Here is a 17,960-nt window from a genome sequence, read left to right as displayed (position 1 = left end):
GCCAGAAAGGTAGGCAAGGCGAGTTTCGAAGCGTGACGAATTCCCAAACCGCCCTTCGAGACAGGGAGAGCCACTTGTTCGCCAGATACTCCGTCCATCTGAGTATTAGTGATGGACTGTACGCTCTGGCGCAAAACGTCGTCAAAAGTCGCAAGATCTTTCTCCCGGCGCCAAGTTGGGGAACAGCGTAAGAGATACGCCAGTTTTGGAATCGAGAGAGAATTTTTCAACAGAAAATTACAATTTATTTTATATGCGATATATATAATTTAGGTTAAAGCCCACTAAGTAGAGTATAACTTCTCTAATTATAATAATTATAAATGGCTCTGACGACGTTTTTGTTTCGCTATTTTGAAGTTTAGCTTCTTTGGCCATTAATTGATGGCACCACGCTCTCAAGTGAAGTTGTTTTTTCTAAGAATCCGATAGATTCATTGCCATCTCTAATAACAAGGGCCTTATCATTATACAGGTGGCAATGATAGAGCCGACAGTTGCTTTAAACTTAAGGGCGCTATTACGAGTCTGTTAATAGATTAATTTATGGAATTACCTAATTTGGCAAATATTTTATTTAACTATTATTGCTATGTACAGTAATGTTGATTGGTTACATTATCTATCCATTCGGCGTATTTGTTAACTCTAGTGTAAACCCCGTAGAAACCCGGAGTAGCGCATTTGACGCCGAACGAAACGATGCCGATCAAGTGCCACTGCTCCGTCGTGGCATTCTGCCACATGAGAGGACCACCGGAATCGCCCTTTCAAATTTAAAGCGCCATAAACTGTAAGCCGATATTTCTAATATTTATCTATATAGTATTTACTTGGCAGGCGTCTTTTTCGCCGTTCAAAACTCCCGCGCACAGATTATTTTCGGTTATGACAGCGATGGTAGCGGCGAATTTTTCTTTACATTCTTTGTTCGCCACAACAGGTAAGTGAACCTCTAAAGGCGTATTGCTGTTTTTGCCACCTAAAAATGTATTTATCTTATAAAGATGTCACGTATTCGGATATCTGTGTGCGTGTCGAGACCAACCGTAATCCGTTTTGCCCCATCCCGCAGCTACTGCCGACTCGCCAGTGAAATCGTGGTTCAATGGTGGTAGGCATATGGTTTGAACTGCGTCGTTCAGAGTCGCTTCCTGATCCAGAGTGAGAATAGCTATATCATTGGTTTCGTTGGAATGGCTGTACTTTTCGTGGTTGCGAATCTCTTTCACGTTTCGAACCTGGTGCGTTTGGTCGCGGGTCATCAAGTTGTGCGCTCCAATTACGACCTGAAGTTCTTGAGGTTGGCGGCTGTTAAATTAGGTACTTATGAAGGAGTAACTAGTGACTAATGGAATGCAATAAGAAATATAAGTATTGCTCGGATGAAAATGGTTGGTGGGGGGTGTTTATGAGCGCCACTGTGCTATACTAATTTAACGTAATACTTACTGTGTGGTACAATGAGCGGCTGTTAAGACATGCTTGGTTGTAATAAGTGCCGCGCCACAATGAGCCGATGTTTCCGCTTCTTTTAATACAAGTACCGCCAACCAGGGGTATTCGTTTATTTCACTCGCGCTACCACCAACGATCCGTTTTCCTATTCGCTTCGCCTTTCCACATTCGCAAGCGGAAGTATTCGATAACGGTATGTTCGGTGATTGATTGATATAGTGTTCTATAGAAAACGTATTTAAATATTTTAAATATTTCCATTATAATTTTTACCAATAGTTTCCAAATCTGGATTCAAATCTGTGATCGTAAATTTGGCGTAAAAACCAGGGTAGCTTGTGTTACTGTTAGTCACTAACTCTACAGAGGCTTCGGGTCCGTATAATTGCGCGTTAAAGGGTTTCCGTTTACCACAGTACCTTAGAAAGCAACGGTGAAACAATTAAATATAATACGAGAAATAAGGCTGGCGATAAACAAACCCACTTTTCTCTGACAGTTGAATTTTTGTGTTTGCTAAAACTACTAACTTGCACGTAGGAGATACCGCAATTTGGACTCGTCTCTAACATGAAAACGTCAAACATCACGGAAACTACATCATTTTCTTCGAGCTGAAGACGTCGAATATCAGCTACTTTTATAGTACATATTATTAAATATAATAGCTGACGCTACCTTTGCAAATGTCCATTTGCAAGAAGAATTTTCCGAGTGTCCCGAAGGAAAGTTAGGTGAAGAAAAGAAACCGTTCTTTTGGTTTTCGAAGACAACAGTGCAAGAATTCTAACGGACAGACATTCGGTATTCTATTAAAGGTTAGAAAAAAGATAGGTAGAAATATTTCGTATTACCTGACTTAATGCCACAGCGCAAATGTTCGAAACTTGAAAAATTACGTATAGCTTGAAAATTTTGAAACATAAGGTAAAGTATTTCATAGTTTCGTTATTTGTTACTTTACTCGTTGGAGAGAAAGCTTCAAAGAACGCCAAAAATGTTCGTGGCATTCGACACTTCTTGTCAAGCTATTAGTTAACTTGATAAATAGCGATTCTGCGATCGCGGATCTGTGACGAAAGTCAACGAGAGATTCGACCACATTTTCTGATATTGTATATTTACACTTTGCTTATACTAAATAGGCCACGAATGTCTGCAGCTGTTTTTACGAACAATACTGTAGCGTAGGTGTAAATATAATATATATAAGTTTTTGTAGACTTATATCTGAAGAAATAACAAACCTTTTTTTTCAGAACAACTTATAGAAATAACAAGCTAGGTAGGTATTTTTAAGTGGATTGTTTTGTACACAAACGTTCATGAAAGATATGTTTTGGAGGATTAGTAAAAGTCAATCAATGTTGCCAGTAAATTAACACAAAAATAACTAATAAATCAATGCAAATGGTTAAAGTAATGACAAGAACAAAGAAATTAAAATTAAGAAATTAGTCCGAAATCAAATGGTAAAGTCGGGAGTCACTATACAATGGATAAAAAGTACAATTCTTACAACAAGAAAATAAGTTATTAAGGACCATTACGTAAATGAACGTATATGGCAGAGCGGAATTCGGAATTTAGTGTAATCTTTTATAGAAACAATAATTTTGGGCAAAGAATTCGAATCATTGATAACACTCTGAACAAAGGAGTTATAGTCGCTCAGTTGAGTTTGCTCTAGGTTTAGTCCCCAAAATATGAGGGACAGTACTTTAACAGATATTATAAAATTTATGGCGAAGATGGACAAGTTTAATATTAAAAGCTTCAAGTCTGGAAGGAGCTGTTAGCATTTGAAATTTCGTAACAAGTTTATAAATCTGATTCTGGGCCTTTTGGAGCTTAAGCTTGTTTGATACTAGGTGGAGCGAACAGATAGGGGGACAATAGTAGAATAAGGGGATAATCAGGATACGGTGGACTGCTGCTAAGGAACGGACACGTTCAAACACTCTGGGTACGTTCAGTAACGCGAATCTGGGAAAAATTGGTTTTTACTTGATGTTTGCTTGATGACCGCTCATCGTCATAGTGACGTAGGAAGTTACTGAACGGTGTTATTTTAGTCAGCGCTGTTTTTAAAGATGGCTTCTATAAATGTTAACACCGACGCATTTGACGTCAAGTCATCAAAAAAACCTTCTCGCCGAGATGGTTTTTTTGATGAGCATCGGATGCCTATCGTGACGTCAAATCGGAAACGTGAAAAATCGTACAGTAACAAAATGTTGGCATCGATTACTCAGCGATGTTTTTGATGAGCGTTACTGAACGTACCCTTTGTGTGCGCAAATAATTTAAGGGCAGGGTCCACAAGTATCCCAAGGCCCTGTTCTGAGAGAGCCATTGAATGAAACACTATGGTTTTTGCCCCGAAGAACAACCGCATCTAAATCAAATTGGAGTTATCAACAATTCATTTTATGGGGTAACTTAGAATATCATTCACAAAGAGCAAATGTATCCCATCCCCTGTTTCAAATCTGAGTCGGGCCGACGTCGACGAAAATCGGAATCGACATGATCGGGCAACCGTCGGCCCACCTCACTTTTTATCGTCGAAATGTCCTACCGACTTTAAAAGTGACCAAAAACGTACTTACGCGAAATTATTTCTAAATAGGTTATAGACTTATTGAGTCGGCAAGTGGTCCAAAAATGTTAGGTCGCCATACCGACTTTAAAAGACAACAAAAACTTACTTACGCGGAATTATCAAAAAAAATGTTTAAGAGTCGGCAAGTGGTCCAAAATATAAGGTCGCCATACCAACTTTAATAGCGACTAAAAACGTACTTACGCGGAATTATCTAAATTTTTTTTAAAGATTTTTAGAGTCGGCAAGTGGTTCAAAATGTAAGGTCGCCCTACAGAATTTAAAAGCGACCGAAAACGTACTTACGAGGAATTATCTCAAAAACGTTTAGGACTTTTAGAGTCGGTATTTGGACCAGGACCCAAAAGCGACTTTTCGACCAAAGTTCGACCCTAAATCGACTCTTTGTGTTACAGGGGATAGCTGACGGAGCTCGGCTTAGAATTAACAAGGACATTAAAGAGGAGTTTCACCTGACCGACCAGCCTGACTCCTGACCTCTCATTTAATCATCCAGCCAAGCCAGAGCATCCTCAACAATAACCGCAGAACGGAGTAAATCAAAAGACACGAATGGGGGGATAGAGTTGAGGCCTTGGAGTAGTCTAAATATAAAACATTCACACAAAACCCGTCGTCCAGTCAACTGGACCATAAGTTAGTAGCCACGAGTAAATTGGCCAAACAAGAGCGCTTAAAGGTACTTTCAAGGGATAGCCGTGGGGGGTTGAAGTTCATTTAAAATACGCCATTCGTCGCATTTACAAAATTACACTCTGATGACGTTTCAGTGACGTTTTTTGAATCTCCTTCCAACCCCTAACACCTCCCTTGAAAGTACCTTTAAACAAAACCCCAACCTGGGAAGGATAAAAAAATATTTGAAACTAAATGATCGGTAATTTGCTTGCGGGCAAGGTGTTTATCAAGATTAGGGGTTTGATCTAGGGGATAGTCATTTCAGGTGTACAAATATCTACAGAAAACCAAGTCTGGAAATCATCGAAAAATGGTAAGAAATCAATTGAAATTTCTCGGAAACTAGTGTAAATAACCGAATGTTTTTCAAAAATCGGTAATCAGTGTACAAAGATTTTGGGTTTGGTTTCAGTTATTTAAGGGCCTAAAAGTGGTCGGGAAAATTATTGACCTATTATAAAGATGGAGGAAGTTGATATTTCGCAAAAGAAAATAATAAAGTATAATTATTAGCGAGAGATTTAAGCAAAATAGGGTGGAGAAAACCGCGACTAAAACACAGTAATTCCTTCAAGGTAATAGTGTATTTCAAATTTAATTAAATGTAGTAAAAATTCAGCATTTCTCCTCTCTTTGTAATACTGAAAATCGCATCGTCGAGGAATTATCCTTTGGTTCGGCTTTTCAAATATATTTGACAGTTTCTGTAGTTCCCCGATTTCTTAATCTTTTATGTTAGTCCGCTCGAACGTTTTAAGAAAATGAAAAAGGATACCAGATAAACCAAACCGTAAAGGTCAAAATTTGGTGGACTGATTTTAGGAGTGTATTTTTCTCTAGCTAAGCTCTGTTCTCTGGGCGTCAGTGGTAGAGAATTATTTAACCTTTGTGGCGCCACCGATCGTCTGAGTTCCGAGTTGTCACTATCGACTTTTGCAGTTTTGGGGTTTTACCAGAGATAATACATATATAAGAAAGAGTGAAAATACATATCTCATATATTTACTATCTCCATGGACGAATTAATTAGTTCATGTTATCTCTGTTTTTACACGGAACACAAATTTTTAGGTAGGGTTGTAAAATGGTATAGCTACCCGAGTGCCATATCTGCCTTGTGCCAAAAGTGACATTATTACCAAAAACATTTTTGAAATGAATGTTAACCGCGAATTAAAAGTTGGTAGGCTAGGGGAAGAGGAAGTGAAGTTCAAAAGAGTAGAAATAGTGTCGCCTGGTGAGGGCTTCGAGAACTAAGGAAGCGCTGGAGAAGGATAACAGGCTTATTGATTTATAGCCAGTCAACAGAAACACTACCACCATCTATCTACGTTTTAATACAAAACACGAAAGAGTCAACCTAGTCTAGTCTTCTATATGCTTTATCTCGAGAGCATGATTCAGTAAATATTTAGCATTGGAAATTATAGGAACTGAAACATTTTTGGAAATTGTCACTTTTGCTGGTGCCATATCTGGCCCATAAACTAAATAATGCTGCGATATTAATCTATGGCCATATGCCCTGTTTGTTTTGCTTGTACGCGCGTGTATGGTCGGTGGAGCTACCCCTGACCTGAAGATGCGAAAAAAAAGATGCACGGCCCAGAGAAGTAGTTGACTAGTATCTCGTAGAGTGGAAAACTCAAAAAAGTACTTTTAGCGTAAAAGCATTTTCTTGAGTTTTTAGGCAGTTTTCAATCACAGCGATTAAAAATATTACATAAGCCACGTTCACACCAAGGAGGATCCTCCTTGTTCACACTTTGTTTTGAAAATTGATTCTAATCAATATACGTTAGCATAAACTCTATTTATGTCTTATTCAACTTGTTAAAAAGTTCCACGCGCGTCCTGATATTTTAGCGTAAACGGGCTTGAGCAATTTCGCGCGTGCTCCCTGAAATATAAAAAAAAGCACGAGCCTTTTACGCTAAAATATTACCCACCTTTTAATGTAGTGGTGTAGCTCTGGAAAAACGTTACATTATGTATTTATTAAGTATTCAACCATGCATATCAAACTGCATTAGGTAGTCTGACCTGACCTCGTCACCTCAGTCGTTATAATGTTAGTAACTTGCCGCCTCTCTAAAATTGTATTGCTGGGAAACATTTTGAAACTTGACTAGTTTTATTTACAAAGCTTAGCGCAAAATTTATTCCGTAAAATTTAAAAATTGGTAAAAATATTAAAATCAAATTCCTTTAATAATAAACTTATTTATATATTCTTTGGCTGGTCATAACGCGCAATCAGGGATATGTTTAGCTCATCGATTCAACGGCAAACGTTCTTCTCTTGATTGGCTCAAGCTATTACGTAAAACGCAGAAAGGCACCACTCATTACAGCCACAGATGGTAAAGAGGGTAATGATGTAGTTCGATATTCAAGGTTGAAATGAGTATATTCGTGGTAACATTGCCTACATAGCAATAATAAATTTAAATATAGAGTGTTGTCGTCTGAAACCCTGCGACGTCACCATTGTAATTGGCTATTGATAAAAAACGGTAACTGTCATGGCGGCCACTATTATCACTACAGCTGTGACGTTACAAGTTTTGAAAATCGTATCAGACGACAACACTCTATATACCGAGGTATATACAAGAATTTGGAATTTCTGGATAAATGATTGTTTCGGAAACGTTTTGTGGGGTGGCAGAGTGGCTAGCACTTTCGCCTCGCAGCAAGAGGAGCCGGGTTCGATCCCAGCTTATGGCACTGGGTGAAAACTCGGAACAACTCCTTCTGCGTTGAGTTTGCAAGTTTTCTCCCCACTGGTTTAAGGGGTTTTCCCCCGAGTTCTTCGGTTTCCCCTTCCATAAAAACTTGTTGAGGTTAACGGTAATAGTTAGTGTAGGGAGCTGTTGGCTCGTGTGGCATGCAGGGCTTGCCACCACCCTCCTACGCAATGTAACCCGGCCACCTGAATTAAAGGCTTCAAAAGTCGCTTGACGACTTAGGCCTAAGGTGGTGCCTTGGGTATTAGCCTAGCTGATTATTATTATTATTATTAAAAGGTTTCTTGTAAATAATGTTTTTTTAATGAACCCACAGGTGAATATTATAATATATTAAATTAATACACTACATAATACACAAAAGGGTTATAGCTATTTCGCAAGTGAACTGATTTTCTGTAGTAGAGTTTTAGTTACTGATTATACTGGCTGCGTTCAACAACTCTAAAATAGCTCAGCGCTGAGCTCAACGGTCAGCGGTTTTTTGTTGAACGGGTTTTTTGACTTCCGGTTTTGACGTCACGTTGATCATTGGAGACTCAGCGGAAACATCGGCTGGGCGAGATGGTTTTTCCGTTGCTCATCGGTGTCGTGACGTCATTCGACAAAGTTAAAGGAGGGGTAGCAGACGATATTTTGTTCGTTAAGTCAGCGAACTATATAAATCGTACAACAACTTAAGATTTTGTTACGTAGCGTTGATTAAAAGAACTCAACGGTTTTTCTCCGTTGATAGTTGTTGAACGCAGCCACTGTGTGCATTTTTCATGAGATTTGTAAGATAAGAGTTTATTTCCTTTTAAAGAAGTAAACTATTTTAATTAAATTTTTCAATAATTTTATTAGTTCGTTTAGTTTTTCATCATTGTTAATATTTAAATTAATTTCAAATTTCGCGGTTTCTATTTCTTTATGGCTGAAGGAATGACAGTCAGATGGCGGCAGGTGCTCTGAACCAACCGACGACAATTCGATTTTCCGTCTGCTTTCGCACTGCACTATGGATCAACGGTGTTTTTAAAATTCCCTTTAATTTTTATAACTGTAATTAAACTTTCACGAAGTTATTTTAAATTGAAATGAAAATAGCGATAGAAGGATGCGCTCATGGGGAGTTGGACAGAATATACGAAGTCATTGCTTATGTCGAAGAAAAAAACAATATTAAAGTTAGTAGCAAACGCTATATGCCTTGTTTCTACGTACATTAATCGACTAGTTGATAAATTCATGGGTTAACTACTTATTTAATCCATGATAAGTATGTACGATTAATTTAAAAATGTAAAGAAAAACTGATGGAAATATTTTAGGTTGATCTGCTGCTAATATGTGGTGATTTCCAAGCAGTTCGTAATGAAACGGATTTGGAATGCATGGCAGTGCCAACCTGTTATCGCAGAATGCAGACTTTCTATAAGTAACTGTTTACTAATGAAATTAGATACCTATATATATTTATTCTCAAATTTATTTAGATATTATTCGGGAGAAAAGGTTGCCCCCATTTTGACTATATTTGTTGGAGGCAATCACGAAGCTTCGAATTATCTGACAGAGTTGAATTACGGCGGATGGGTGTGTCCAAATATCTATTATTTAGGTAATTATGCTACGTTTTTGTAGGTGTTAATGGAAAACATTTAAGTCTCAGATCCTTGACCAAAATCTGAATGAAACAACACCATCTCTTAACTAGTGTTAAACGATGGCCAATGTAGCTAAGGGCCTCACGGAAAATGGGAGTGCTAGAATGAAAGTTAAATTGCCTTTTCGTATTTTCGTGACAACTTCTCTTTGATGCATACCCTAGTATAAGAGAGAGTTCAAACAATAGGGTCTAGCTTTTTCTTAACAAATATGCACACCTGATTTCTGAATTCTAAATAATTCAAAATTTTCTGTATTTTTAAAATTTTTTGAGAATTCTTCCAATATTTCATAATTTCCCAAGAATTATTTCAATATTTCATAATTTCCCAAGAATATTTCATGATATTTTTGATAATTCTGAGGAAAATTTCTTCCTATGATTTATAATTTCCCCCCAGAATTTCTAGATTTCCAGACTTAATTATTTTTATTTTTTACTAATTGAACACTAGATTTCGTTAAGTGACTAGACTCTCGCAGAGACCATATCAACCCCACTGAAGAAATTAGTAGGCATGTGCGAGTACTCGATTTTGTTCAATCATTGTATAGGAGAAACAGCTCCTCATTTTTGAAGGAAACCACTGGGAAAGCTAACGAACCCTTTTCCTCCCAGACTTTCTGTTTTATATCCACTTTTGCTCGAAAATCATTTTTTGAAAAGCTCGAAAATGGTTCGAGCCTCAAATCGAGGCCTAGGTTTAATTTCGAGTACTTGAAACTATTATTCTTACCAAGGCACTACTCGCGAGCTTGTAAAAATGGCGGGAAAAGCTACAAATAAAATTCTATAATCCCGCCTTAAGATATCTTATTGGCTGAGGTACAAGTCCTAGTTGTTTCTGATTGGTCACCAATTTTAAATGTAGAAAACGAAACTAAAACCGTAAGTTACATTACGTATAGTGCTCTAGCTGTTTATTGTTAGTTTTTTGGCGGTTCATCAGTCCACTATTTTATTGTTGTAATCCCTTGTATGGCCATTTATTAATTTAGACTTCTCAAATATGGCTTCAAATAAACGTAAAAGCTCTGGCAGTAATTAATAAATAAAGTTGATTTTTGAAAAATGTTTTACTTAAATAAACCCAATTATTCAGAGCCTTTTTAAGCTAAATCTATCACGGAGTACTCGGAAACCCCCTTAATAAAGCTAGGTCTTAGTAATTATTCAAGTACTCGAAAACCTCTTTTTAAGCTAAGCCTAATTCTTCGAGTACTCGAAACCACATTTTAAGCTATGCCTAAAAGCTCGAAAGCTCGGTAAGATTTTAAAGCTTGGCTCGATACTCGAAAAGTGAAATTTTTAATACTCGAAGCTCGACTCAAAACTCAAAAATCAAGGCTCGCACATGCCTAGAAATTAGTTATCTTGGACTCCATATAAAGTTGGTGGTTTGATATGGGTAAACTAGATCTGTGATATTTTCAAGAAATCCTATGTACATATTAATTTAAATCTAAGGAATAATATTTTGGTATTGAGTAACATCTGTTTACTTTAAAGTTCAAGTTTTATCCTAACAGTATCTACTTTAATTTAACGAGCCACCTTCGAAAAATCAGGTTAAAAATGAAGTAGCTTCTGCATCAATTATATTTTTCCAGCCCTATTCCAGGAGCTCTGGAGGAAAAACTAGTAAAATTTGAACCACACTGTAAGGCTCCCAGCTGTCATATAATTCCTATTTTCCTATAGTTTTGTAAAGGTCCTATAAAATCCTAGAATTGGCTGTCTATTGAAGGTTTTAGTTATTTGTTTATTGAAAATCGGTTCACTGATCAACAAAATAAATAAATTTTTGTTTTAGGGCAGTGCCTTCTCTTGCAAAAGTATAAGTGGACCAGATTTAATTTCACACTTAACAATAGTTTCTAACATAGATTTCATAGCTTGGAATGGCGAACGCCATTTTCTGCATTTTCAGTACTTTTATCTCCATCATTTGAGAGGTTAGATCTTACTTGGTTATGGTTTTGGAATCGTTGAAGTGCAGTACCATGGCCATTGGAATTCTGGGAGAGGAGTTGTCCTATCAACTTCTTCCAGCGTTGGTAAAATTTCGTTGAGTTGGCGAAATTCAAAAAGTTTCGCGAACACCCCGAAGCTACCGCCACTCACCTCTCCCCCTCGGCTCAAGTTGGCTATCAGTCAATTTCGTCCCCCAATAAATCACTATTCGTACTCACCTGTAAAAAAATTCTTAGCTTGTTTATGGAACGCCAAACCGGAAAAAACTCTCTTATATTATAGTAGAAATTTCATTTATAATATGGTAGAAAATTCATTAAAAATATGGTAGGAAATTCAACCATAATATAGTAGAAAAATGGCTTCTATAATATAGTGGATAAATGCTTCTATAATGTAGTACTAAAATGCTTCTATAATATAGTACTAAAATGCTTCTATAATATAGTAGAAAATGCTTCTATAATATAGTACTAAAATGCTTCTATAATATAGTACTAAAATGCTTCTATAATATAGTACTAAAATGCTTCTATAATATAGTAGAAAAATGCTTCTATAATATAGTACTAAAATGCTTCTATAATATAGTAGAAAAATGCTTCTATAATATAGTAGTAAATTCATCTATAATATAGTAGAAACTTTATTATGAAGTGAAAACCCTTCACTAAAATCAAGAATGCATTCAGGTACCTGATTGCATTTTTGCTAAAATATATTAGAACAAAGAAAATTTTCAGCGAAACAGAACGCATGGGATTACCGATATTATAGAAACATTTTCTCTACTTTATTATGGATGAAGTTCCTATCATATTATAGATGAATTTCCTATCATATTATAGATGAATTTCCTATCATATTATAGATGAATTTCCTATCATATTATAGATGAATTTCCTATCATATTATAGATGAATTTCCTATCATATTATAGATGAATTTCCTATCATGTTATAGATGAATTTTCTACTATAATAAAAGAGAGCATGTATCTACTATATTATAGAAGCATTTTTCTACTATATTAAAGAAGCATTTTTCTACTATATTAAAGAAGCATTTTTCCTACTATATTATGGATGAATTTCCTATCATATTATAGGTGAATTTTTTAGATTAGTTTTTTTTTCCGGTTTGTAGTACCATATATCATAGATAAATTTTCTACTTTATTATAGTGCTCCCTACTGTATTATAGTGCTCCCTACTGTATTATAGTGCTCCCTACTGTATTATAGTGCTCCCTACTGTATTATAGTGCTCCCTACTATATTATATATGACGTTTCTACTATATTAAAGTGTTCTCTACTATAATATTGTGTTTTAATTCAGTTTTTTCCGGTTTGGCGTTCCATACTTGTTCGTAGCGTCGTACTTCATAGCCATGCATCGTAACTAAGCCCCGCCTTCAAACAACCGTCATGACATTATTACGTCACCGATTCTGCTTGGCAAATAATCACTTGGCCACATGAGCGTCTTTATGTCATGGCTGATATAAAAAAATTTACGCGGCAAGGAAAATTAGCCACATCCATGAGCAGTTTACGAAATATCTCACATTTTGGCTTAGATAGACAAAAAAATCTTGGGTTCATTTTGAATTTTTTTTGCAAAATCATCATACAAAAGTTATATCATAATAACTGGGGTCATTTGGCACATAGCTCCTTTATAAGTCTGAATGGTAGACGCGAGCTATGTGTAACGGCCACACCAACGGGGGGATACGTGGGGCAGGGGTGGGGACACCCGTGGCGGAACTATTGGTGGTCGTCCTCACACGGCCATCCACATACTCCGCCTCCCAGACGCTTGGGATTACAGGAGTACGCCACTACTCCCGGCGTTAACAACTCCTTCGTTAAGTTTGCAAGTTCTCGCCTCACTGATTAAAGGGGTTTTTCCCCGATTTCTTCGGCTTCCCTTTCCATAAAAACTTAAGAAGGTTAAGTGTAGGGAGCTGTTGACTAGTGTGGCATGAACGGCTTGCCACCACCTCGTACTCAGAATAACCCGGCCACCTGAATTAATGGCATTAAAAGTCGCTAGATGACTTGGGCCTTAGGTGGTGCCATGGGCATTAACCTAGTTGATTATTATTATCATTCGAGCTAGACGCAAAATAGATAGGAAGTGTGCTAACCCCCCTCCCCAAACAGGGAAGGTCAAGCTTCCGTCAACAAACACTAGTGGTAGTAGAAAATCCAGCTGAGCAGGGTATTTGGAATTTTCTACAACGTTCTAGACTGTCGCGCCACGAGTGAGTATTGACGCAAACTTGACCTTCCCTTCTAGGATTATGCACCCTTTAAGTTCAAATTATTATTTTTAATTATTTCGTTTAAATTTTAAAGGCAAGGCCGGGGTAATCCAAGTGGGTGGCTTGCGAATAGCTGGTTTTTCCGGAATTTACAATGGAGGCTCATACTTAAAAGGTAAAGAAACAACGCTCAATTCGTGATTGGCGGCGGACCGAGGTCTTCCGGCTCGAATTGGCTCGTGGAGCGACGAATTACCCAATTTCCAAAAATCTTTTCCGCCGCCACTGAGAATAGGATTCATCAAATTTCCAATTTATTAATTGAATTTCTGAATTCGCAGGTGCATACGAAACTCCTCCATACGATCGAAGCTCATTGAGAACGGTGTATCATGTTAGGAATTTAGAAGTTTACAGGCTGGGACTTCTGAAAGAGCCCATTGACATAATGTTGTCTCACGATTGGCCGAGAGGCATTTACTATCACGGAGATACTAGTTCGCTCTTAAAGAGAAAACCGTATTTTAAGGAAGAAATTGAGAAAGGCTCGCTCGGTAGCGCACCAGCGGAGAAACTTCTAAATAAGCTAAAACCAAAGTATTGGTTCTCGGCTCATTTACATTGCAAATTTGCCGCTTTAGTCGCTCACGAAGTAAGTTTAGGCACCAGGAAAGAATTCTGGGACAATTGAGGTCATTTTTCTTTCGCGCGTCGAGACACTACGAAGGTCCACCGTCGGCTTTTAGCTTGTTCGGGAGGGCGCGAAAGGACGACAAGGACATCGATACAAAAGGTATTTAGGCGAAAGGGATGAGATGAGATGGGCTTTCAGTTACCATGCCACCGGGCTCACTACGCGGGTGGGCGTTTATGAATATAGAATATTATTGTATCATCAATCAATCAATCAGTCAGTCAGTTCATTTTGTTGGTATCTATCTATACCGTAAGAGTCAGTTTATTTAACGAATTTAATCGTTATAAAAATAGACGTTTATGGTATCGATAGAGACCTTCAGTGGAAGTTTTTACTCGAAGTGATAAGCTTATTAGGTACTTGCTCGTAGGGTCGTAGGCCTACGTGGTAGGTGAAACCCGCCTGGAAACGGCCGCCATGACATTATTTTACGTCACAGATCACGATGCAAATAATCAGCATGGGCGTCTTAATGTCATGGCCGAACTAAACCCGTTACCATGGCAATGAAATCAGGCCACATCCACGAGCAAGCTACGAACAGTTAACAGGCTCTTCTAAAACGGTTGGCAAAACTTACGTATTTTTAACTGATAGTAACCATCTTAAAATTGACGCTATTCAACGTTTTTGAAATTATTTCAATTCGATGATAATTTTAAAACGCGTTCGCTGCCGACGCTTCCAGGAAAAACAGCCCCTGGAGACCTCTAACTAACCCAGAAACATTTATTAACAATCACAAAGCGGTTGAAGCCTAGAACTATTTTTTTTATCCGTTCCTTAATTTCTTCCATAGGATGAACGCGTTACCAAGTTCCTCGCGTTGGATAAATGCCTTCCAAATCGAAGATTCCTTCAAATCGCCGACATGGACAGCGAAATGGAAGCCCCGTACCAAATATGCCACGATTTGGAGTGGTTAGCCATTCTTCGCGAAACCAACTCGCTGCTAAACTTCACAAACAATTTCACGGCCTTACCCGATCCATCCTTTTACGACGATTTTTTCAAAGAGTAAGTTAAATCTTGGACAAATAAACCAGTGGACCCAAATGAAGATTACTCGTTTCGCTCTTATAAAGCAGCGACTTGGTGTCCGATTTTGGAAAGATTGTCACCCAAATATTTAGCTCCCAGTAGCGCTATTTCTTCTGGGAATATAATTTATAGGAAAATATCAGACCATAAAATATATATATATATACCTTCTCAATGCTGAAGGTAATGTAATTATTTCTTGTAGGTTTGGCAAACGAATATTTTTATTTGAAATTCTTATGTTTATTATCATGATTATGTACTCGTTTCTTACACTCAAACATGTAGCGGTATAAATTTGGAAATTGACCTATCTAAAGTTTTTACGAACGTGCTTTGTACTTGGGTGGAAAAGTTTCGCGATTATCTCGGTAGAAGCGCCGTAGGTCGATGCGGTTTGTAGAATGGGGTTTTTGCTTACGTTTCGGGTCCCGTAGTTTATTTGTCCAAGGTAAAATATATTAAATCTTGGTTACGTGCTAATAAATATTTACTTTGTTATTAAGAATATCCGTAAAACGCCGGGAGATATATCATCTTCTGAGTGGTTCCGAAGCGTCGTCGGAAGACGAAATATCTCTGAAGTCGGTCCCCGTTTCGACAGATTTCGAGATATCCGTTCCAGCGTATTCCGGTGTTAGTAGCGGGAGAGATCGCGTCCCTACACCCGGATTATTCCAAAACAAACAAACAACGAAGCTATGTACAGTACTGGGTTTAACCGACCCTGTCGAAAAACTTCTACAAATACGCGAAGAACAGTCTGGTACGAGTTTAAGTATTAGCTCACTATATAGCGACAGCATCTCTTACAGCGAAGGCTCCTCGAAGAATCCCGAGGAAATTGAGCTGGACAGTGACGTAAGTTGGCCTCTATTTATAGTCCAAGAGCCCATGACAAAATAAGCATGTGATAAGGTGCACGATGGGTCAAGGTATTTTTTAATTAGGTTAGTGATTTGTAACAAAGAGCTGTTTGTCTTACTTGTCAAAGTGGGGGCTTTCCGGAAATACGAGCCACGTGACGTCACTTCCGGTGACCTTGAAAATGTATATGACCGATATTGGTATCATTCGATTGGTCTCAACGTGCTCTTACCAAATATCGCTAAATTAACCTTCAAATCTGAACCAAGAGGCGTATAAGACTAAAAATGTAATTTCGAGCCCCTCCCAAATTTACACGTATAAGACAAAATTACTTTTTTAGTCTTATACGCCATTTGGTTCAGATTTGAAGGTAAATTTATCGATATTTGTTAAGAGCACGTTGAGACCAATCGAATGATACCAATATCAGGTCATATCAATTTTCAAGGTCACCGGAAGTGACGTCACGTGGCTCGTATTTCCGGAAAGCACCCACTTTGACCCGTAAGACAAACAGCTCTTTGTTACAAATCACTAACCTAATTAAAAAATACCTTGACACATCGTGCACCTTATCACATGCTTATTTTGTCATGGGCTCTTGGACTATTATTATTGGCTGCTATTTCTCAGTAGCTATGTAATTTGGGACAGCAATACGACTTGATAACCCGTACGCGTGACCTGTTTACCGTTTTAGGACGCGGATGAAATTGCCGATTCCCGTACAAAGAATGAAACTGGCGACTTGGACAGCGACGACGACGGCCTTCGAGAAGAAGGGGAGTTCAACCTTTTCGTCATCGACAAAAAACCCGCGAGTTCAACCCCTTATAAAAGACTAATGATGCAATTACCTCCGCCGAAACACGATAAACTCGACGATAGCAACGTTAGTACAACGTCCGTGGACGTAACTAGGGACACTTTCGATTCCAGTTTTGGAAGCACTCTTGACACTCCCGGTTCCACACTAGACAGCGTCGTCGAAACACCCGATACCACGAACTCCGCGACGAAACGGGTGTGTTCCGAGCAACGGGATGCTTTGTCCCGCAGTGCGGATGCCTGTTCCGAGAATGTGACACCGGAAAGAAAGGTGTTTAAAAGAAGAAATCAAGCTTTGTACGCTACAAAAGATTCGGACGAGTCGAATTAATTTTTTTTTAACTAACAAACACTTTTAACTGCCATATTTTGTAACCGCGTAATATCAGTTGATGAAAAAACTTGTAAGATAAGGTAACTTTTAAAAAAATGACATTATTATTAGTATAGAGGCTTATTATTGTTATTTCATCGGGGAAACAATAGAGCCACGTAGCGGGCAACGCGATAAGTTCCTAATCTGTTGGATTTTCGTATCCTAAACTAACGGCGCTCGACTGACGGTTGGTGTTTAATAATAGCAAGTTGTCCGCTTAGCAGACGAAAATCCAGCAGTTTATTAGCTTCTCGTGTTGGCCGTTACGTGTCTCTATGTAAAATGAAAAGGCTAATTACGCGAAGTTTCGTTAAAAATTAACGTAAATTTAAAATTATTCGCTGTATTGGAGAGCTAGATTAGATTCTTAATTAATTTATCTGGAATCTCTGACTTAAAGCATTTTCAAGGCGGGGCGTAGTTTGACGTCGCCAATCTTATTTGAGCCCAGAGAAAATTGTTAACCGTACGTAATGGCGACCATTGTTAAAACTGGGACATCGAGCTATTTGAAGAACGTCATACCAAAAGTGACATAATTACCAAAAGTGTGTCAATCTGACTTATTTCTAAATGAAGGTTAGGAGCGAAATACAAGTTGGGAGGGTAGAAGGGAAAGTATGCCTTTTGGAGGGAAGGAAGTTAAAACCAACAAATAACGCCTCGTAGTGAGGAACGGAGGAACTAAGTAGCACTGGTCAAAGTTAGTGTACTTTTTGATTTTTCGTCGTTCTGTGGAG

The 17,960-nt window shown here is 38.0% G+C and overlaps 2 protein-coding genes across 2 annotated transcripts; one reads left to right on the top strand and one right to left on the bottom strand.

Annotated features, from left to right (window-relative positions):
• Positions 1-557: 557 nt before the first annotated feature.
• Positions 558-2,407, bottom strand: LOC149947617 (trypsin-1-like). Its single transcript, XM_090171420.1, has 8 exons — positions 2,313-2,407; positions 2,137-2,244; positions 1,945-2,072; positions 1,732-1,877; positions 1,453-1,681; positions 1,049-1,311; positions 834-982; positions 558-767 (listed from the first exon to the last, which is right to left on the bottom strand). The coding sequence occupies exons 1-8, from the start codon at positions 2,397-2,399 to the stop codon at positions 591-593; spliced, it is 1,287 nt and encodes a 428-aa protein (XP_090027546.1). The 5' UTR covers positions 2,400-2,407; the 3' UTR covers positions 558-590.
• A 6,046-nt stretch (positions 2,408-8,453) lies between these two features.
• ldbr (lariat debranching enzyme) lies at positions 8,454-17,288 on the top strand. Its single transcript, XM_090171419.1, has 8 exons — positions 8,454-8,681; positions 8,826-8,932; positions 8,991-9,115; positions 13,503-13,583; positions 13,750-14,060; positions 14,905-15,122; positions 15,653-16,007; positions 16,717-17,288. The coding sequence occupies exons 1-8, from the start codon at positions 8,592-8,594 to the stop codon at positions 17,173-17,175; spliced, it is 1,746 nt and encodes a 581-aa protein (XP_090027545.1). The 5' UTR covers positions 8,454-8,591; the 3' UTR covers positions 17,176-17,288.
• The last annotated feature ends 672 nt before the right edge of the window (positions 17,289-17,960 follow it).

Source organism: Leiobunum rupestre, chromosome 4 (genome assembly GCF_980474605.1).
Source record: "Leiobunum rupestre chromosome 4, qqLeiRupe1.1.hap1, whole genome shotgun sequence".
NCBI classification, from domain to species: Eukaryota; Metazoa; Arthropoda; class Arachnida; order Opiliones; family Sclerosomatidae; genus Leiobunum; species Leiobunum rupestre.
Note: the sequence above shows the minus strand (reverse complement) of the source record. Positions and strands in the feature narration are given on the sequence as shown.

Coding starts and splice junctions, on each gene's coding strand:
- ldbr (XM_090171419.1), top strand. CDS start 8,592: ATGAAAATAGCGATAGAAGGATGCGCTCATGGGGAGTTGGACAGAATA. Junction 8,682..8,825: donor AAGAAAAAAACAATATTAAA/GTTAGTAGCAAA, acceptor GAAATATTTTAG/GTTGATCTGCTGCTAATATG. Junction 9,116..13,502: donor TCCAAATATCTATTATTTAG/GTAATTATGCTA, acceptor TAAATTTTAAAG/GCAAGGCCGGGGTAATCCAA.
- LOC149947617 (XM_090171420.1), bottom strand. CDS start 2,399: ATGAAATACTTTACCTTATGTTTCAAAATTTTCAAGCTATACGTAATT. Junction 2,245..2,312: donor GCGCTGTGGCATTAAGTCAG/GTAATACGAAAT, acceptor TCTGTCCGTTAG/AATTCTTGCACTGTTGTCTT. Junction 2,073..2,136: donor GCAAATGGACATTTGCAAAG/GTAGCGTCAGCT, acceptor CGACGTCTTCAG/CTCGAAGAAAATGATGTAGT.